The 23054-nt window shown below is 44.7% G+C and overlaps 1 protein-coding gene across 1 annotated transcript; it reads left to right on the forward strand.

Moving 5' to 3' along the window:
* The first annotated feature begins 743 nt into the window (after positions 1-743).
* On the forward strand, positions 744-18032 carry PHF8 (PHD finger protein 8). Its single transcript, XM_069985493.1, has 22 exons — positions 744-979; positions 4067-4283; positions 4719-4804; positions 5328-5442; positions 5696-5856; positions 6121-6262; positions 6524-6710; positions 6855-7017; positions 7109-7196; positions 7826-7932; positions 8420-8511; positions 9523-9612; positions 9695-9916; positions 10216-10328; positions 11586-11776; positions 12472-12557; positions 12639-12766; positions 13635-13987; positions 14139-14234; positions 14645-14754; positions 14833-15106; positions 15223-18032. The coding sequence occupies exons 2-22, from the start codon at positions 4186-4188 to the stop codon at positions 15312-15314; spliced, it is 2994 nt and encodes a 997-aa protein (XP_069841594.1). The 5' UTR covers positions 744-979; positions 4067-4185; the 3' UTR covers positions 15315-18032.
* The last annotated feature ends 5022 nt before the right edge of the window (positions 18033-23054 follow it).

Here is a 23054-nt window from a genome sequence, read left to right on the forward strand (position 1 = left end):
CAGCTCTGGAGTATAATACATGATGTAACTCAGGATCAGTAATGTATGTACACAGTGATTCCTCCAGCAGTATAGTGAGTGCAGCTCTGGAGTATAATACATGATGTAACTCAGGATCAGTAATGTATGTACACAGTGATTCCTCCAGCAGTATAGTGAGTGCAGCTCTGGAGTATAATACATGATGTAACTCAGGATCAGTAATGTATGTACACAGTGATTCCTCCAGCAGTATAGTGAGTGCAGCTCTGGAGTATAATACATGATGTAACTCAGGATCAGTAATGTATGTACACAGTGACTCCTCCAGCAGTATAGTGAGTGCAGCTCTGGAGTATAATACAGATGTAACTCAGGATCAATAATGTAATGTATGTACACAGTGACCCCACCAGCAGAATAGTGAGTGCAGCTCTGGAGTATAATACAGATGAAACTCAGGATCAGTACAATATCAGTAATGTATGTACACAGTGACCCCACCAGCAGAATAGTGAGTGCAGCTCTGGAGTATAACACAGTATGTAACTCAGGATCAGTAATAAGATGTATGTAGAACATTTCCCTCACCACCACGCCATTAGTTGCCTGTTATTCCTCACTTAGCACTATGGACATGGCAATCCTTACTAGGAGTTTAGCACTTTAGTCAGCTCTAGAGAGTGTTGCTTTACAGCATCTGCCACTACCAACATGGCTGCTTGAGGCCGATGTACTTTCAACAAACTTTATTGAGTGGGTCATGTCGCCGAGCTGTGATGCTGACACTGGGAGGAGCTAGCAGGCTAATGGCGTCGCGAAGGCCTAAGTCCCCTCCGTCACCTATGGCGCGGTTTCCGCGGTTGCATTGTGGATTTTACCCGTCTGAGCTCGTCCTCTAACCGGCTGCGGCTCTCCAGTCCCCGCGGCTGCTTCTCTGCACCGCGCACCGCTCACACCTCCCCGGGAGCGGGGGCGCCGCGCCAGGCCTCGGCCTCAGGTACTACGCGCGGCCGGGCCCGTCATAGACAAGAGCGGCCTGTCATAGCGGCTGAGCCCGCCTCTAGGTGCCGGGAGCCGGGGGGAGAGCTGCTGGTGGGAGAGCGGTACCTGCTATGTACCGGGCCTCCATACATGTGTATATATATATATATATATATATATATATATATATAATGCTGCGGGCACCGGCTAACTGCCTGTACATCAGCCCCCTAACCTTCCATCATCATCATAATCATCATCATCATCACTACTAACAGCAGCCCCCTAACCTTCCATCATCATCATCATCATCATCATCATCATCACTACTAACATCAGCCCCTTAACCTTCCATCATCATAATCATCATCATCATCACTACTAACATCAGCCCCCTAACCTTCCATCATCATCATCATCATCACTACTAACAACAGCCCCCAACCTTCCATCACCCTCCTCATCATTACTAACATCAGCCCCCTAACCTTCCATCATCTTCATCACTACTAACATCAGCCCCCTAACCTTCCATCATCTTCATCACTACTAACATCAGCCCCTAACCTTCCATCATCATCATCACTACTAACATCAGCCCCCAACCTTCCATCATCTTCATCACTACTAACATCAGCCCCCAACCTTCCATCATCTTCATCACTACTAACATCAGCCCCTAACCTTCCATCATCATCATCACTACTAACATCAGCCCCCAACCTTCCATCATCATCATCACTACTAACATCAGCCCCTAACCTTCCATCATCATCATCACTACTAACATCAGCCCCTAACCTTCCATCATCATCATCACTACTAACATCAGCCCCCAACCTTCCATCATCTTCATCACTACTAACATCAGCCCCTAACCTTCCATCATCATCATCACTACTAACATCAGCCCCCAACCTTCCATCATCATCATCACTACTAACAACAGCCCCCAACCTTCCATCACCCTCCTCATCATTACTAACATCAGCCCCCTAACCTTCCATCATCATCATCACTACTAACAGCAGCCCCCTAACCTTCCATCATCACTCTCCTCATCACTACTAACAGCAGCCTCCAACCTTCCATCATCATCATCATCATCATCACTACTAACATCAGCCCCCTAACCTTCCATCACCATCATCATCATCACTACTAACAGCAGCCCCCTAACCTTCCATCATTATCATAATCATCATCATCACTACTAACATCAGCCCCCTAACCTTCCATCATCATCATCATCATCACTACTACCAACAGCCCCCAACCTTCCATCACCCTCCTCATCATTACTAACATCAGCCCCCTAACCTTCCATCATCATCATCATCATCACTACTAACATCAGCCCCCTAACCTTCCATCATCATCACTACTAACATCAGCCCCCTACCCTTCCATCATCATCATCATCATCACTACTAACATCAGCCCCCTACCCTTCCATCATCATCATCATAATCACTACTAACATCAGCCCCCTACCCTTCCATCATCATCATCATCACTACTAACATCAGCCCCCTACCCTTCCATCATCATCATCATCATCACTACTAACATCAGCCCCTTAACCTTCCATCATCATCATCACTACTAACATCAGCCCCCTAACCTTCCATCATCATCATCACTACTAACATCAGCCCCCTAACCTTCCATCATCATCATCATCATCATCACTACTAACAGCAGCCTCCAACCTTCCATCATCATCATCATCACTACTAACATCAGCCCCCTAACCTTCCATTACCATCATCATCATCATCACTACTACCAACAGCCCCCAACCTTCCATCACCCTCCTCATCATTACTAACATCAGCCCCCTAACCTTCCATCATCATCATCATCATCATCACTACTAACATCAGCCCCTTAACCTTCCATCATTATCATCACTACTAACATCAGCCCCCAACCTTCCATCATCATCATCACTACTAACATCAGCCCCTTAACCTTCCATCATCATCATCACTACTAACATCAGCCCCCTAACCTTCCATCATCACTCTCCTCATCACTACTAACAGCAGCCTCCAACCTTCCATCATCATCATCATCACTACTAACATCAGCCCCCTAACCTTCCATCATCATCATCACTACTAACATCAGCCCCTTAACCTTCCATCATTATCATAATCATCATCATCACTACTAACATCAGCCCCCTAACCTTCCATCACCATCATCATCATCACTACTAACATCAGCCCCCTAACCTTCCATCACCATCATCATCATCACTACTAACATCAGCCCCCTAACCTATCATCACTATCACTACTAACAGCAGCCCCCTAACCTTCCATCATCATCATCATCATAATTACCCTCCTTATCACTACTAACAGCAGCCCCCTAACCTTTCATCATCATCATCACCCTCCTCATCACTACTAACATCAGCCCCCTAACCTTCCATCATCATCACCATCCTTTGCACAATAATCACCCTCCATCATCATCATCTTCATCACCATCCTCCTCCTCACAATCATCATACGCCCTCACTCTTCCCATCATCATCATCCTCATGCTCCATCATCATTACCTTTGTCTTCCATCATTATGTTCACTAGTTGTCGTTAGCCTCCTCCTCATTACCTTCATCTTCATTCCCATCATCCCTCTCATCATTATCATCATCATCAGCATCACTCTCATCTTCCTTCTCTTTATTATAACCCTTGTCATCCTTCTTATCCTCCTCCTCCTCACTACAGTGATCATTCCCTCCTTTATCATCCTCATCCTCCTGTCAGTGATAACTCCCATCATCCTTACAGGCTTATTATGTGCTATGACTCCAGCCTTTGTGCCCCTAAAATAGTCATTGCACCAGCTGCAGTACCCCATGCTGCCCATCTATTGCCCGTCAGCAATAACACCAGTCACAGTGCCACTATATTTCCCTGATAATCCTCTGCTATACTGCCCATACAATGCCAGTCTGTGCCCCTGTTATAATCGCTAATGTTACTGATATACCACCAGCCATGGTGCCCTCTGTGGGGGACTTATCCTTCCCCTGGTCAGTCACACAGAATGTGTTCATCGTGTCTTCTCTCTCCCCTCTCTGCAGGATCTTCATTCCCTGATAGCAGATCATTACAGTGTGACCCGGATTCTCCATGCGTCTGTCATTTTCTGCAAGGGAATAAAGAGAAAGCTCTGAACTCTTGTCTATCTTCAGCAACTAACATGGCATCCGTGCCCGTCTACTGCCTGTGCCGTCTACCCTATGACGTGACACGCTTTATGATTGAATGTGACGTCTGCCAAGACTGGTTCCATGGCAGGTGGGATATACATTGCTTTCTTTACCCCTTTAGGGTACAAACACACACGACTGATCCATAGCGGATTTCTCTCTGTGAATTCGCAGCAAGATCCGCTGCAGATCCCTGCCCTATAATCTCTATGGGCAGACATACTCGCAGCAGGATGTCAATCCGGCTGCGAGTATGTCTGCCCATAGAGATTACAGGGCAGGGATCCGCTGCAAATTCCAGCGAGAAATCTGCTGTGGATCAGTTGTGTGTGTTTGTACCCTAAAAGTGTTATTTTATTTCCGGTAACTTTTGACGTTAGATGTCAAAAGTTACTGATCACATTGAGTCTCACCCCTGAGACCCTTTACATGCTTGACAATGCCAGTATCTCGCTATACAGCTTTTATGTGCATGCAGGAAAGCCATGATTTACAGTGTTGTTGTCTCTTCCCTTAATGGCAGCTGTGTTGGTGTGGAGGAGGAAAAAGCGTCAGAGATTGACCTGTATCATTGTCCAAACTGCCAGATCACTCATGGGCCGTCAGTCAGTAAGTAGTGTACGGCACAGTCAGGGGGGCATCCCTGTATTGTAGTGGGCTTCATTCACATTTACTGAAAGTCTCTCATATTGCCTAGTGTCCTGCCTGTGCAACATATTTAGATCTTTTTTCATGGGCTGAATGAGCGTGTTCCCAGTAAAAGGACCAGCGATCAGTTGATGAATGAGAAAGCGCTCGCTTGCCAGCTGGTCGCATCTTTTGGGCATGCAATAAAATCACCATCACCCCATGTAAACAGGGGACGTGCGGCCAACAATGAATGCATTTACATGTTGTACAATTGATAGAATTGATTTGAACATTACTGCAGTAAATGAGTGCTGATCAGCGAGATCAGTGCTACTTTTATTTTGCTCGTTGATCGATCAAAGATTTCTTTTAGAAATTTCTGTCATTGTCAAATCCATTTGAATGGGGTTTTTGCAGAAATCCAGGTACCTGCTTCACTTGTAGAAAGTGTGAATCCACCCAGAGGTGCTCTTGTACTCACTCTTGTCTTCTGTCCATGCAGTGAAGAAAAGAAGAAATTCAAAGCAAGACCAATCTGTGAGCAAGGATGTGGGGAAGCCTGTGCAGACTGGGAGCGCAAGCTTCATCAAGGAACTACGAAGCAGGAATTTCCCAAAGTAAGCCTCTCCTGTTATAGACTGCGAGGTGTTCGAGGTCTCCCATCATGCCTGGACAGCTAAAGCTTTGGATTTTGCTGTCCAGGCATGATGGAAAATGTAGTTTTGCAACAGCTGGAGGGCCGCAGTTTGGAGACCCATGCTATAGAAGCTGTTTAATTACATCCTCAGTGTATTATTTTAGCAACCACCAAAGTTATTTTATATACTGTTTGGATCCTTTTGGTTCTTACTAAGTCTTTTCTACATCCAGTGCAGATGAGGTGATCCTGAAGCCGCAGGGAGCTCAGCTAACCGTGGAGTACCTGGAGGAGAACAGTTTCAGCGTCCCAATCCTGGTTGTGAAAAAAGATGGCCTTGGCATGACCCTCCCCGCTCCCTCCTTCACAGTGAATGATGTGGAGTATTATGTTGGTAAGTGATTGGTCTCATAAAGTATTTAGAACCTTATCCGACTGTACATTGTAGTTTGTTTAATCTAGAGAAGAGCGTCCCCATGACTCCTATATGTAGAAGGAATTCACATACAATCTAATAAGGGGTGTATCTCTTCCCTCTCCTTAGATGTGTATTGTGAGGATTTCTCTTTTGCTATTCTATCTGATGTTTACAGCATATGAATATAAAGGGAGTGCTCCTTTAATGTCAGCTTAAACCTCTTTATTTTTGTGTTTTCAGGGGGTGAGAAGGAGATTGATGTAATCGATGTGACAAGGCAAGCCGACATGAAGATGAAGCTGAAGGATTTTGTGAAATATTACAATAGCCCCAAAAGGGAGAAAGTGCTGAATGTTATCAGCTTGGAGTTCTCGGAGACGAGGTGTGGGGCTAATTTCCCATTTATGTTCTGCTTTATGTCTGTTGGATCCTGAATATAGAAAACACTGATGCTAGAGGAACACTGGGTATAATATAGAAAGTATTGAGCCTAGTGCAGGGGTTTGTGGATGGAGCATGATGCATGAATTCCCTGTGACGTATCATGCTTAACCCCAGTAAGCTTTGCACTAGACAGGTGATCAATTTTGCGCCTATTTTTTTTGTCATAATTCTTGATCATTTCATTTGTGTGTGTTAATAGGTTATCTAACCTTGTGGAAACTCCAAAAATTGTCCGCAAACTTTCCTGGGTTGAAAACCTGTGGCCCGAGCAAAGTGTCTTTGAGAGACCCAATGTTCAGAAATACTGCTTGATGGGCGTCAAGGACAGTTACACGGATTTCCACATAGACTTCGGGGGCACATCTGTCTGGTACCACGTGTTAAAGGTGAGCATTCATGTGATACTGCCTTCCTTGTACTCACACCTAAAGAACCAAAACACATGGACATTAGCCAGCACCGTTACCCTGTGCCAGTCATTTAGATAGTTTGGGGCGTTATTGACTTTCATGTTGTCTTTGTATCCACAGGGAGAGAAGATTTTCTACCTAATACAACCTACTAAGACCAACCTGGCCTTGTTTGAATGCTGGAGCAGCTCTTCAAACCAGAATGAAATGTTCTTCGGTGATCAGGTAGACAAGTGTTACCGGTGTCCAGTCAAACAGGGGCAGACGCTCTTCATCCCCACAGGTGACCATGTTATCATTCGGGTGTTTGTTCCTATGCGATTGTAATGTGTAGGGTTTCTGTACTTACGATTATCATGTAATCTTGTCTACAGGGTGGATCCATGCAGTGCTCACTCCAGTGGACTGTTTAGCTTTTGGTGGAAACTTTCTGCATAGTCTGAACATCGCCATGCAGCTGAGGTAGGAGAACAGCAACCACAGTCATGTGTGTAAGATTGTAGGGAGGTAACATTGCTTACTGGCCCCAATCTTTGCCAACTTCTAGAACAATCTTAAGCAGATCATACACTTCAGATCGTTGTCAGCTGAATACACATTTGTTCTAAATGGGGAAAGTAAACCAAAGCCAGATGTCTCTGACAACTAAGCTCCCCTGAGAACAAAAGGATTGGGCACGTTGGAACCCTTTAGCTTGATCCTTCTTTTCCTGACATCTGTCATGGGGCCGGGAAACGTTGGGCCACTCCCATGTATGTCATATGGTTAGTCCTGCTGAAATTAGTAGGTTTCTCCACCAGTGATTTTGTGTGTATAGACCAGACGTGTCAAACTCAGGCCCTCCGGCTGTTTTAAAACTACAATTCCCATCATGCCTGGACAGCCTAAGCTAAAGCTTGGCTGTCCAGGCATGATGGGACTTGTAGTTTTGCAACAGCTGGAGGGCCTAAGGTTGACATCCCTGGTATAGACCCTTTTACTCCCCCCAATTTCCTATGAAGATATGTCAATGTAAACACACATTTCATTGTATAGGCATTTTATCCGACTTACGGTTTATCTGTAGCTAGAAAGCTGTTTTCCTTCTACAGAGCCTATGAAATTGAGAAGAGGTTGAGTACGGCTGACCTCTTTAAGTTTCCAAATTTTGAGTCCATCTGTTGGTACGTGGGGAAGCATCTACTGGATACATTTAGAGGTAAGTATTGAATCTGCATTTCCTAGTCATTCCTCCTCCTCTGTGGTATGAGAGAGCGTTAAAGGGGTATTCCCATTTGAAAAAGTTATCCCCTATTTATGGTAGATCGGTGGTCACCAGCCAGGGCTCCTTATGTTCTTTATGGCCTTCATGCCTTCAGTTCCCCCATAGAGAATAAATGAAGCATTGGCCGTGTTGCTGCACTTGTGCCTACCATTTCCAGAGACAATATTGTCCCCATTCTCGGGATTGGTGGTCCCCCTTCTGCCAAACAGCTTGTGGACAGAGTATAACTTCTTTAGCTGAGAATATCACTTTAATACTGGCGTTCAACAGTGGAATATTTGTGAAGCAACGGGCTGGTTCACTAAGCAGTGTAATGTTCTGCTGCATGTACTCGACCTACATTTAGGCTTCTCATAGGTTTGTTGTGCGTTTTCTACCTCCCTGCCTATGTTTAAGTCTCGCCATATTTTTGTGTATTCAGGTCTAAGAGAAAACAGAAGACACCCAGCGTCCTATTTACTGCACGGAGCCAAAGCCCTGAACACTGCATTTAAAGTTTGGACCAAGAAGGAGGTGCTCTTTATTTGTATGATAAAACTACAATTCCCATCATGCCTGGACAAGCCAAAGGTTCTAGCTGTGGCTGTCCAGGCATGATGGGAATTGTAGTTTTGCAACAACTGGGGGGGCCAAAGGTTCCCTATCCCTGCCATTAAGTAATATGCTTTTACCTTATAACAGTGGGAGTTTAACTTTTGAGGCTCGCTGATTGTTGTAAGATTGAAGGGACCTTAGTACTGACCAGTACTGTGTCCCCTTCTGAGGTTCTATTAGCCTAGTTGCCCCTGCTGTACTGCAAAGCCACTGGCCGGGGGCTGTTCTGTGGTTCCCTGCACAGATACACAGATCACATGCTATGTTGCCCCTTCAGTCTCATGGTTGGTCAGGGTTCCAGGGGTTAGATACATGCCCATCCTCCCTGATCAGAGTGATAGCATATTCTTAAATGGGTATTCTACCCAAACATAACTTTTCATATGTTGCTGCCCATATTGAAATTAACAATTCCTTCCATGCTTCTTAGCTGCTTTTTCCTGCGGAAGACACAAAAAACTGTGTGTGAGGCTTTTCTCTCCGTCTCCCCCTCCTTTCTTCCCAGACGCCTGATGTAAACAAGTCCCTGTCTGCAGCTTTGTAATGCCAGGAGGATTTATCACAGTGAGTTTGTAAGCAACTTGACCTCAGATTAACCCTCTCAGCATTACATGGAAGCTACAAAGTTACCGATAAAGCCAGACAGTTTACATCAGCTGTCCCAGAAGGGAGGGGGAGGAGGGGGAGACAGAAAAACAGCTCACACAGATTTGTGTTTTCAGCAGAAACCAGCAGCTCAGAACTGTGGGAAGGAGACTGAATATATAATAACAAGTATGGAATGAATTTGTTAGTCTCACCATGGGCAACAACATATGAAAAGTAACATTTGAGTGGAATACCTCTTTAATAAAGTAATAAAACCCCTACAATACGCCAGTAGAAGCTTTGCCATTCATCTCTTTAGGATGGTATTGGTATTATTTGCAGGCGATTATGGATCATGAAGAGGAGATTCCAGAGACGATCATCACTGTCCAGCTCATAAAGGATTTGGATCGTGAAGTCAAACTAATGGAGGTGAGGCTTTCTTCTGTTTGTATCTGTACTCTATGTGCCATCATGCTGTGCACATGTGTAAGACTCTGCCCTTTTCCCTCAGGATATCTTTCATCAAAACATTGAGAAAACTGGCAATCTGTTGGGTATGACTCGAAGTCCAATCACTGGCACTTCCTCTCCTGTCATGTCACTGTTGGCCAAGAATTCCAAGAAGAAAGTTCTGAAAACTAAGGAATTACTAAAGAAAGGAGGAAGGAGTCGTCAGGAGGATGAGATGAGCCCAGAGCTTTCAGATATCCAGGGGGGCACCTTGATTCCAAAGGTATGGTTATTATGTGACCTCACTTATTCACTCCACTTCAGGGAACCAATGGCCACTTCCTTGTTTGGCAGCATTTTTCTATTATTCCAATGCATCTACGATAAAAAAGAAGCCAAAGAAGCAGGTGTCTCACCACTAAATGTATACCCAGTTCCTTTTACTTGAATAGAGTTGCTCTAGTTGGGTGTTATTTTTTATTCACAGTATCAGCTCAAACCCCTACCAATCGAAGTGGTGGAATACCCTAATGATTTATGAGCTAGGACTGCCCTATTAATCCTATTTCTTGTAATCTTTAGGCAGAAGATGACCTCATGGATGAGCTTGATGAAAAGCCGGATTCCTGCCTCCTGGATTCAGAATTAACGGAGAGTAAACTGCGACTGGTATTGGCCAATGGGGCAAATATGAGGTTAGTGGCATTCTTTCCATGATGATCCTTACTGTAAAGGCCTGGAAAAATACTGGAGTCACTTATGAAAAAAAAAAAAAATCCTATCAGTCGAGACCAGTGGTCCCCAACCTGCAACTTTCTTGCTGGTTACATACATAATTCATGTGTGAGAGCATGCTGGGAGTTTTTTACTTTCCAACAGCCAGAGAGCCACTACTGTAGACCATGTTGCAAGGTTTGGTGCCTGTAAGCAAAATATATATATATATATATATATATATATATATATATATATATATATATATATATATATATATATATATATATATATATATATATATATAATCTGAAAGAGAGCCTTTATTCTGCCAAGGCAATCATGACAGAGGCAATAGTAATGTTAAAGGGAACCAATCAGCCCAATTGGGCTGATATGATTCCCTGAACTGCTGTTTAAAGCTCCTGCAGCTGTATACCCGGAAAAAAGCAGTTTAATCCCTCGGGTGTGTGACAGGCAGAGGCAGGGAGGTAGTCATCTGGGCGGCTCCCTGCCTGTCAGCACGCTCAGAGGGATGATTGACAGGCAGAGAGGCCAGTAACAAACCTCTCTGCCTGTCATTCAACCCCTCGGAGCGAGGGGATAAATGACAGGCAGAGAGCGGTGACTAGACATGGGCGGGGAGCCGCCCAGATGACTACCTCCCTGCCTCTGCCTGTCACGCATCCGGGGGATTAAACTGCTTTTTTACAGGTATATAGCTCCTGCTGCAGCGCGTGGCCGGTACATGCCAAGGCTGCAGCACTCCTTTTGTGGGCTACCATCCTTACACCAATCACAAAATAAAAAAAAAGGATGCTAAGTAATCAGTCCCAGTGTCCACTTGGGGCTCACTGATCCATCCAAGTAAAATGGTGACAGCATTCACAAGGCGGTATAGTAGAAAAAGAAGTTATTCCATTATGGCATCCATACAAGCAACATTACAACCAACAGGTTTTTTTTTTCCTTCAGGCTTTTCTTATGAGCTTGCGAAACGTCACTTGTATGGTTGCCAATAGTGGAATAATGCCATTTTTCTACTATAATGCCTTGGGGATGCGGTCACCTTATATATATATATATATATATATATATATATATATATACACACAGAATCCCATTCTTTCCATCATGTCATAGTACTCACCTCATGATGATCAAGTCCTACATATTAGACCCTGCATTAGCTTTAACACCCATGTTTTCTTTTTTTTTTTTTTCTTCCTTCGTTCTAGTGGCAAAAAGATTCGGGTAGGAGCAGGAAGTAGACGTCAGGGGGCTGTGACCAAAACCCCTAAAAGTGAATCTCTGGATCCAGAACTTTCTCCCAGTGATCCTTTCTTCATGGACTCTGAAGATGACCTTCAGATTGATGAGACACCACGCAAAGAGAGAAAGCTGGCCCCACCAAAAAGAAAGCTCCACAGTATGTACCCAATACCAGCAGAGTGTTGGCATGGGGATTCACATAAGTGAGTTTGCACCTTTTAAAGGATTCTCCCCCCTTTTAAAGGGGTTATCCAGGCTTAGAAAAAATGGCCTCTGGCTTCCAAAAACAGCACCACTCCTGTTCTCAGCTTAGTTCCATTTAAGAGAATGCAGATGAATTGTAATACCACACACAACCTGGGGACAGGGGTGGAGCTGGTTTTGCAAGAAAGTAGCTGTGCCTTTTTTTAAATCTTGAATAGAGACGAGTGAACCTGGAGCATGCTCAAGTCCATCCGAACCCGATCGTTCGGCATTTGATTAGCGGGGGCTGCTGAAATTTTATAAAGCCCTAAGGCTATGTGGAAAACATGGATACAGTCATTGGCTGTATCCATGTTTTCCAGACAACCTTAGAGCTTTATCCAACTTCAGCAGCCCCAGCTAATCAAATGGCGAATGTTCGTGTTCGGATAGACTCGAGCATGCTCCAGGTTTGCTCATCTCTAACCTTGAATAATCCCTTTAAATAGACTTGCTTAGGTCAGTGTGTGGTATCTAGTATTATAACACAGTAAAATGAATGATGATTCACTATCAGGCACACTACATGAACTAGCATGGAACTTTGCTTAAAGGAACCTCCTTTTATCTATTCTCGTACAACCCCTTACTGTTATGTTTTTCCTGCAGAGTTCCCAAGGAAACTCCCAAGAGCAAAGCCATGTTCAGACCCCAATCGGGTGAGAGAGCCTGGGGAGCTGGAGTTTGATGTGGAGGTAGGTGATATACTGGTTTATATCATGAATGAGTTATGTGTGAAATTCTCAATCTGAAAACCTGTTGTATTATTATAATAGGAAGATTATACCACAGATGAGGAAATGGGAGAAGCTGACGGAGACCAACTCGGCGCCAGCAGTGGAGGAATATTGGACCTACTAAAGGCTAGTCGACAAGTCGGAGGCCCAGACTACTCTGAAATTGAGTAAGGACAAGACATTTAGCCGATATGACAAAATCTATCTATAATTTTTTTTTTTTTTTACTTATAATTATCTTTAGTTTTGGCCTTGATAAATCTCGCTCAGAATTTAAAGGGTTATCCCTATTGGCAGTTATGGTATATTACAAGGATACGTATAACATTAGGATTAGTAGGGAACCGAGTTCTGGGGCCCTCACTGATGCCAATAGTGGTGCTTCTAGCTGTGCAGAAATTGCAGCACAACTCTATTCAAATAAATAGGGACATATAGTTTCCTGCATATTCAGACGGAAACCAGTCACCTCCTTCTTTCTCGCTCAATCTTTGCTTACCATGCACACAACGCTGTGGCCTATGCGTGGAATGTGAAGATGGCAAAAGCAAGGAGGCGGCTGGGCGGCAAAGATTATTTATGAAGAAGAGGGAAGGAGGAGTGGTGAGGTGTGGCAGAGCGTGGCACAAATGCCAAGTCACCACTACTCTTTGACTCCCCTTTATAGTAGGAGACCCCAGATTGTGGATAATCCATTCCATGGATGCAGTAACGAAAAGGTTACATACTCACTAGGGGCCTGCCAACTACAGCATAGTGTCGGCACCTCGGGTCCGAGGGCTAACAGATTCCCTTCAACATATGGCAGCAGTGTTTTCAGATGGGGGGGAGGGGACAGTGGAGGACATGCAAAAAAAACCCTTTTATTGTTTAATTCTTAACGATCATCTGTAATACATGATCCTCCACCTCTGTGCTGTGACTCTGGACTCTGTGTATAAAATGGCATTGTCCATGATATGACTAGCTCCTTTAATTGAAAATGTTTGAATACTTTTTTGGATCACTGACCATTATTGTTTTTCTATATTACAGTGAGGCTCCTGCATCTCCCAGTACTCAAGAAGCTATCCAGGGCATGCTCTGCATGGCCAATCTGCAGGCTGCCTCCTCTTCCTGTACGCCCTCCAGTCTGCAGGCGTGGTGGGCAGCAGGACAAGAGGGTGGCGCTTCAGGAAGTTTACCACAAGGTGGCGGTAAAGCCGCAGGGAGTAACAAGGCAGGCAGCAATGGCACCAGCGGAGGCACAGGGAACAGTAAAGTTATTCTGAGGCCAGGAAAAAGGCCGGTAAGACGACCTGCACATCGCAGCATGGACAGTGAGGATGAGGACGACAGTGCAGATGAGCAGGAGACCTTGGGAGCTTGTTTCAAAGACTCAGAATACAGTAAGTGTAAACTTTATAGGAGAAAGGTATCATTTGTACCAGGTCCTAAGATGGCGCTACTGAAAATAGTGTGTTCTGATGTCATTTATTATAATCAGTAGAATGCATTGACGTGTCTATTGGGATAACTGTACTTCTGTTATTTCTACAGTCTATCCCTCTCTGGAGTCAGATGATGATGATCCAGCCCTGAGGTCACGTCCCAAGAAAAAGAAACAGACAGACGATGCTCCTTGGAACCCAAAAGGTATTTGTGAGGCCGTGCCAGGTCTGCTGATGCTTACGTATATTCTGCCATTGTCTTATGATTTGCCGCCACTATCTACAGTAACATTCTCATAGCTTAATATTGGGCAAACACAGGATTGTAAATCACATCAAAGATGGTGGCACATGTTGTATCAGCAGCCAGAGAATACACGATAGTGTAACAAGATTTTATGGAAACTCATTCACAGAGCCTGGGGTATCTATATAGCACTTGTTAGTGTAGACTGTGTACATGTCAGGATACAGACTAATGTAGTACCATAAAGACCTATATACCAGCACAAGTTTTTGGGTGTTTTTGCTTTATCTTTACAATTTTAACAGATTCAGTTGCGGCTTTTTCATTAGCTGCATGATTTAATCTTTTTTTTTTTTTTGTCTTTTTAGCACGTGTCACGCCAACGCTTCCTAAACAGGCTCGTCCGGTTCGGGAGGGAACACGCGTGGCCTCGGTGGAGACGGGCTTAGCTGTGGCTGCAGCAAGGCTTTCTCAGCAGGTGAACAGAGGAGCAGATTATCTGTAACTTGGCCGTTATGGAGGCGCTTACCTCATAGTATTCATCTTCATTTCATAGGAGCAACAGAAATCTCAGAAGAAAAAAGTTGCAACTAAGAAGAAGCCGCCAAGTGAACCAGAGCCTCCAGTTATTCCCTCAGAGCCAGAACCACCTCCTCCAGAACCGCAAGTTGAGGTCTTCTCTGGTAGTCTTGTGGATCATGAATACACAGCAGGACCCAATATATTTGGCATGGCTCAGGTCAACCGAGGAACTACCCCCATGGCACCAGGTGTCTTCCTATCCCACCGGAGACTTTCTGCTACCTCTCCACCCAGTCAAGTCGTTCAGGGTATAGACGTTTTTATCTATGGCGTTCTGATTTGTGATTATTACTTCCATATTCATGTATTTTTAACAATTTTTGCTCATTATGATTCATATTGTTTTTGTTATTTGTATTAACAGGGAAGAGACCCAAGAAAGGCTTGGCAACTGCAAAGCAGCGTCTGGGCAAGATCTTAAAAATTCACAGGAATGGAAAACTGCTTCTGCTGTGACCTTTTCCTCCCTGCGCTCTTGCTTGACCCACCGATTGAATAGACTTTTGTAGGGCCATGGGACAAAGCCCTAAGAGAAAGAAGAGCTGCCTCTTCCCCCGGCTCTGGACACAACACTTATTTTTTTAAGAACTGAATATGAACATTAAATGTTTTACAGAAAAACAAACCAAAAAGGCAGGTTGGACAAAGACTCTCACGTGCAGGATCTGTGCGGGATTTCTTCCTTCACTGATTTCATGTTAGGACATTTAAACATGGATTGGGGATCACGTGGAAGGTGCCGACACTCAGCTAGACGCCTGCAGCATGGCCTTGGGGTCCCCTTTTAACTTCTTTACGATGGACAAAGCTCTACGGCCATGGAGAGTTTTAATCAAGTGGGTGGTAGAACAGGAACAAAATAATATTTATCTGTACTCACCCCCACTTTTCCTCTGCGTCTTGCCCACTGTTTCTCCCAATGTCACTAAAATCATGATTTTAGAAAGTTCTTTTTTTTAATGTAATATTGTATTGTACTTAGCACTTGTACTGGAATGGCCTGGCTGTCAGGAGTGGCGGCATCTGTCCGGATGTGAGCATGTCCACTGCTGGGGCACAAACGCTTCCGTATCATGGAAGTTCATGCCAATGGCTTTTAAAAACTAATGTAGATTAAGGAGGGATCTTAGCATTGCTGTCTCTTACCTTGATGTACTGAGGGGGACGTTAGACCCAGTTCAGCAGTTCTGATCTCTTGTTCATCCTGCCTTCCACATCCATAGAAGTTGGTTCCCCTTGTATAGAAGCTGTAATGATGATACTTCCAGGTGAACTGCTAAAGAGAAGAACATTGGTTATAAGGGAACTCTTACAGCAGTGTCAGAAGCAGATTAGTTTGGTTACCGCACTCCGGTAACCAATTGTGACCTTCACCCACAATTCTGTCCCTTTCATATTTCTTCTCTGCAATGGGAGTGGAGGAAAGAAGAGAATCTGTTCCTGGTTTCCATTTTTGCAAGGGTGAATATGAAGGATCACAGATACAACCATGTAAACAAGCTCGAAAAGAGCGTTTTCTTTTTTCATTCTGTGTCATTGATTTTTATCAGAAATGCATTTAATGCTGATGGTGACGTTTGCAGTGCAGTAATACACATTAGGTTGGCTGGTGCTGCAGGGTCTAGTTGTATGCCATGTTATCTATCTGCACCAGTCTAGAAAGGACACTTGTAAAGAAGTCAGGACCTCAGTACAGCAGCTCCGGCTTGTTCCATAGTGTACTTACCTGTTATAGTGAATAACGAAGCATCATGTGTTTGACATCCCTATGGTTCTGTACTCCAGAGCCTAAGGCACACAATGTTTGGCTACTCTATGATGCCACTGTACAGTTAGCAAGTGGGTAGAATTACTCTTAAAGGGTTTTTTTTCCAGGCAAATGAAATATGTTACTATGTTCCTCTCTGCATTCAAATAATAGAGCTGGCATACTTGCCTCCCCCTGCTGCTCCAGCTGTCAGATCTTCTGGTCCCTGCTGCAGTTCCGTACCTTCTCTTTCCAGTGACATGGCACTCCCTGCTCAGCCAGTCACAGAGCTGAACAGGCAGTCCCTACAGAAGCAGCACAGCAGAAGCTGGTGAAGGGACAGGACTGAAGCAAGAAGCAGCTGGGGAGGTAAGTATGCTTGGTTTTTAATCCTATATTACATTCCCCTGAAAACCCTGTTAATACAGTGGCCATTGGTACACATTGCCATTTTTTTTTGTCAATGTCAACATGAATATGTTTTATAGAGCTGTTCTGTACCTCCATATCTACAACTCTGGTGGCACAAGACTATATAATGCTCCAGCGTCTAGATGATTACTGTTAGATGTATGTTAGGAAGCCCCCTGCTGTTATTTAGATTCCCTCTTAGAGTATCCACCTTATGTCCAAGTCCTGTGGTCATACATGCTCAGTTTGGTATTGCAGCTCATCAATATTCAAGTCAGTGAGACTGAGTTGTTCCTCCAGAGATGGACTAGAATGGAGGTACTCACAGCTTTTTAAGGATTAAAACCCCTTTAGAATGTGCCTGTCACAGGGTAAGTTATGAAACTTCCACGTGCTGACACTGGGAATGAAGGTTCCCGCGGGAATGTCCTGTAAGTCTGTGATCCCCATGCACAAGCCCTAGTCAATTAGAATAGGGCTTGTGCATGGATTTTGCTGATGCATTGGATGCTTCAACAGCAACCCGATCTTCTGGCGCCATCTGCGTCGGCACGCTTTAATCGGCCAGTGATGGTCAAGCCGGCAGGCCTGCTGTACTGATAGACTGTACTATTCATTGATACCTGCATAACAGATTTAATACTAGAGACTTCTTATTTTTCCACATTTTTCCACATGAACGGCTCAGGAAGAACACAATAATATCGGAACCGAAACAAAAACTTTACCAGCCAAGGGAATGAGGTTTTAGCAGTTTGTACAATTAGTTTTTTTTTTTTTTTTTTTTTAACAGAACATGAAGCTAAAAAAAAAAAAAAAAAAGCAACAAGCCACACAACACCATTGCGGATGTGTGAATAAGTTTCTCACTGTCTTTGCGCATCGGCTTCATCTTCAGGCAGCTGTGTGAGAAGCGATTCCTATGTCCAGGTTTCTGTTTACGATTTGTAATTTATATATTTTTTTAGAATGTCTGGTTCCCCCCTATGTAGCTATAAATGAAGACGGCTGCCCAATGTCTCGCCTCCTGCCTCTTCTCTTCTGTGCTTTGTCTTTTATTCTTGACGGGGTTATTTTTGATGTATGTGTGAAGTTCTAGTGATCACATCTAGTGTTGAGTGGACCTCAAAGTGTTTGGGTTGGGTAACGCTCTCCGTACGTGAACGCTTTAGCGTTTGATACCCTGGGGCTGCAGAATTTGGATGTCTTTCAAGGGGGTCCTGGAAAACATGAATACATGGGAATTGTAGTTTTTTAACAGCTGGAGAGCCGTAAGTTTGACACTCCAGTTCACTAAATTCTGGGACTGTACTGTAATAAGAGCCACCCTTATACCAAGTCAGTATGTGAAATATCTGCCCTCGTGGATCTTTCCCATCATCTGTGAGTGGTATTATTGAGAAACAGAAGGGTATAGGAGCCACAGGAGCTCAGACTTGTAAGACCATGTTAAGTTAGGGGGTATTCATACATTCCATTAATACAATGTGCTACAGACTTGAATTCTGAACTTCCCTCATCATCATTCACGCTGTGTCAGTATGAATGCAAAGTGCTCAGAAATCCATTCTAAAGCATGTCGTCTTTACAGAAAGTGACGCTGACTGCACACACTAAACCTCATCTGCTATTGACATCAGTACAAAGCAATAGCTTTTGGCTGGGCAACTGCCTGCAAGCTTTACCAAGCACAATGCTGTCAGATAGATGGGTGTAAAGCTGCTGTCTCTAGGATAATGGGGAAGTGTTCTGTGCTCGAGTATAGCTCTATCCATGCTTTTTAGGCAGCATTAGGGCTTTATTCAACTTCAGCAGCCACCGCTAATGAAATGCCAAACACTTGGGTTAAGACAAACTTGAGCATGCCCAAAGTTTGCTCAACTCTAGTGGCTGTGCTTTCAGAATGGAATGTACTAAAAGCTCCAGTAGGTGTCACTAGAGACTGCACTAAGCATGTCCTCTCCCGGTGCTATGTCATGTTACTCAGACGGCCTCATGTTATAACTATGGTGCCATCTGGTGGCGCGTGCACTGCTCTCCCAGAAACAGCACATCTGTCCTCAGTTTGAGTGTGGCTTTTGCAGCTCAGTTCCTTTAAGGTAAATGGAGCTGAATTGTAATACCACACACAACCTGAGGACAGGGGTGGCGCTGTTTTTGAAAGAAAGCTGTGTTTCTTCTATTCCTGGATAACCACTACAGCAGTTCTGTGGGTTCTCAGTGTGTGGAGGTGACCTCAGAACTGTATTAATAGGGGATATAACAAAAAACAACCCATACCATTAGTAAATAAAATCCTCTATATAAAGACCAATATGCCCTCATACACTGACCCCCATAGAGGTGGATGCCAATGGTACACAGGCTCTGCACACCTTGTAAGTTATTCAGTGCACCTCTATTTAAAGACCCCATGAGTAGTGTTCCACACTGTAACAGTTCCCACTTTGTGCCCATGTAGTATTTAGGCCCAATTTTTCCCCATATAGAACTGAGGCCCCCATCTGTACCCTTATATAGTAGATAAGCCTCCTTGTGCTTTCATATAGTAGTTAGGCCTTCTCTGTGCATCTATATAATAGTTAAGGTCCCTCTGAATCCATATAGTAATAAGGCTCCTATGTCCCCATATAGTAGTTAGACCCCCTCTGTGACTCCAAAAAGGAGTCAGACTTCTTTGTGTCCTCCGTATAGTAGTGTGCCCTTCTGTGCCTTTATATTTTGTAGGCAGCCTCTATGCCTTCATAAAGTAGCTAAGTCTCCCCTGTGCCCTCATATAGTAGTTAGGCTCCCTCTGTGCTGTAATATAGTAGGTCACTCTGTCTCCATGCAGAAGTTAGGCCCCTAGGTACCCCCATATGGTAGTTAGGCCCCACTCTGTGCATCAGAATAGTTTTCAGGCCTCTCTTTGCAGGTAGCATCCCCCATGTAGCTACTCCCCCCCCCCCCCCCCACATAGGTAGTATCCCCATGTAAGTAATCCCAGAGTATGTAGTATTCCCCATATAATCCCTTCTGGTAGTTAGCCTGTGTGTCCAGTAGGCATCTCCCTGTAGGTAAGCATTCCCTGGTCGTTACCTCCTTCCCCAGTACATAGTAATTTCCCCAAATTAGGCATCCCCCTGTAGGTAAAGCCCTTTGTAGCTACCCCTCACCTGTATGCAGTTGCCCCTCCAAGAAGATAGCATCCCCCCGATTCTAGCATGAACCCCCTCCTTGGTTGAAATTAATTCAGACTATGTAAGTATGTAGCCCGCCCACCTGTCACTCAGTGTGACCTACTCTAAGATGGCACTTTTTTTTTTTCGGACTGCCTTTTGCTGACACTCCGGCTCCTCTCTTTGTTCACCATGTGGTGAGATTACACTGTATACCAGAGAACACTGGCCAGGATTTACTAAAGTGTAGACTAGACAGGCTAAGGATGCTGGTAAATCTGTTGTATTCCTACACTGTCCTCCGGATATTTATGGATCCACTTTCTGACTTTCAGGTTCGGTTTATAGTCTCACTGCTTCCCATGTATTCTGTGTCTGTTTGATGTGAAGTGACAGAGGCGGGATCTGAGCGGACTTGAAACGGATCCCGCCTCCGTCACTGACTGGCTGAGCAGACCTGAGACGTCACGTCTCGGGCCGCGTCAGACACCAGGAAGCAGCCGGGGACCGGAGTGCCGCGATGCGGGACCCGCCTCTGGAACCGGGGAGGTGAGTGGACGTCGTTTCCCTCAGCCACCTCCTCCCCGGTCCCAGGGGAAAATGTCCCCCTCCAGAGTACCCCTTTAATAAAATCATTTGAAGGCCGCACTTGAGGGCAATGTTATACTGTGCGCGGCAGCAGGGTAGCGTGGGTGCACATTGTTCCCCTAGTGCCTCTGCTATTGTTGTTAACCTTCTGTGATGCCCCTTGTACCTGATGTGAATCCTTAGTGATGACCAGTAGCCAGAGTTAACCCCCAATGATGCCACTGGTAGCTGTAGTTAACCCCTTATTGATGTCCCTGGTAGTCTAGTTGACCCCCACTGATGCCCCTGGTAGTCTAGTTAACCCCCCACTGATGCCCTTGGTAGTCATAGTTAACCCCCAGTGATGCCCCTGGTAGTCATGGTTAACCCCCAGTGATGTCCCTGTTTGTCATAGTTAACCCCCAGTGATGTCCCTGTTTGTCATAGTTAACCCCCCTCCCCTAGTGATGCCACTGCTGATCATAGTTAACCCCCCCCAGTGATGTCCCTGCTGGTCATAGTTAACCCCCGAGTGATGCCCTGGTAGTCTAGCTAACCCCCCAGACATGTCCCTGGTAGTGTGTCTGTCCCAAATAAAGACAATAAACATCCCACTCACCTTTCCTCCGCTCCCACGCTGCCCAGTTCCCTCTCTCTCTCCTAGTCTGTGCTGTCTTCTCCTCCTGGCGGTGCGCGATGAAATGACGTTATAGTGCGCGGCCCGCATCAGGAGGTCTCAGGGGCCGGAAGTTCCCCACCCCTGCTTTAGATAGTGTTGTCTTGTTTCTCCGTCTTTCACCTTCTGCAGACCACTAACATAGTTTTCTGCCATCTTCGGCTCCATTCACACGGAGTAAAACAGGCGGAATTCCGCCTGTATTACTCCGTGTGAACTAAGCCTAATGGTGAGTTGCCATTTTGTATCATTGCTTCTGACATTGGTCCTGTTTAATTTCTACATTAGACTGCTGACTGGTCCCTCTATTCAGCCCTAACACACAGTCCTTGGGGAGTATAAGTCATTGTAAGGACCCAGGACAACTGCAAAAGCTGCAGCCAGGTTATGCATTCTAGCAAAGCTATATTTAAAGTGTACCTGTCATGCCGGCCTCGTGCCAAATAAGCGGCAAGTTAAAACAGGTCACTTTGGGAAAAGATATGATCGAACAGCGGAAAATCTTAGGTTCTATAAAACTCAAACCTTGTCAAACCTTCCGCATTTGATTCCCGATGCCTTCCCGGTCCGTGGGGAAGGAGGAGACAGCCCCAGTACCAGCTCACTCAGCCTAGGTAATAGGGAAGGCATCGGGAATCAAATGCGGAAGGTTCGAGTTCTATAGAACCTAAGATTTTCCACTGTTCCATCATCTCTAGTTGCAAAAGAAGAGCCTGTGGAGCCTTATTGAAGAGTCTCAGAACACAGGAGTAGCCAGATATCCCTCTGGGAAGGACCCAGCCAAGGGGTGGCTCCTGTTAGGAAACCACCATATTAAAGAGGTTATCCAGCGCTACAAAAACATGGCCACTTTTGCACCACTCCAGATTAGGTGGGGTTTGAAACTCAATTCCATTGAAGTAAATGGAGATTAAAGGGGTTACCCAGCGCTACAAAAACATGGCCTCTTTTCCCCCTACTGTTGTCTCCAGGTGCAGTTTGCAATTAAGCTCCATTTACTTCAATGGAACTGAGTTTCAAAACCCCACCCAAACTGGAGACAACAGTAGGGGGAAAGTCACCATGTTTTTGTAGCGCTGGATAACCCCTTTAAGTGGCCCTATAAGTCAATGTAATGACAAGGGATTAACCAAGGCTAGGTAACAATCCGCATACAGCTGTTTCGGGGTGTTGCCCCGAATATTCATGTTTCCCAGGGGGCAATGCACCTAGGACTTCACTGCATTGAGCGCTTTCACTAGCAGCCGGCAGTGTTGTCGTTTGGCTGGTGTTGGTATCCAAGGAGACCCAATCTTCCAGTTAACAGGAACATGGCGCTAATCAGACACAGGGATGGCATGTCAGGTACACTTAGATTTCTCCTATTTTCAAATCCATTCCTGGCTTTGGCTTCAAAAGTCTGTCAAATAAATCTCTCTTTGTATACGCACCATTAAAGGGAAGCAATCAGCAGGATTGTGCCGATATGGTTCCCAGCTGCACAGAATAGCTCTTGTGTTGTCGTGCTGATTGGTTCCCTTTAAGGATATTTCCACATGTAAAAAAAAATATATATATATATATCTTTGTGTTATTTGTAATGATTAACTCTTCTATTATAATTAAATGCAGCATAAAATAAAATAAAAAAAATACTT

The sequence above is a fragment of the Dendropsophus ebraccatus genome, chromosome 10 (assembly GCF_027789765.1).
Source record: "Dendropsophus ebraccatus isolate aDenEbr1 chromosome 10, aDenEbr1.pat, whole genome shotgun sequence".
Taxonomy (NCBI): domain Eukaryota; kingdom Metazoa; phylum Chordata; class Amphibia; order Anura; family Hylidae; genus Dendropsophus; species Dendropsophus ebraccatus.

What these genes read in the sequence shown, in the direction of transcription:
- PHF8 (XM_069985493.1), top strand. Translation starts at nt 4,186, where the DNA reads ATGGCATCCGTGCCCGTCTACTGCCTGTGCCGTCTACCCTATGACGTG. An exon ending in ACCAAAAAGAAAGCTCCACA is followed by an intron (nt 11,777 to 12,471) that starts GTATGTACCCAA and finishes TTTTTCCTGCAG; the next exon opens with AGTTCCCAAGGAAACTCCCA. An exon ending in AGCTGGAGTTTGATGTGGAG is followed by an intron (nt 12,558 to 12,638) that starts GTAGGTGATATA and finishes TTATTATAATAG; the next exon opens with GAAGATTATACCACAGATGA.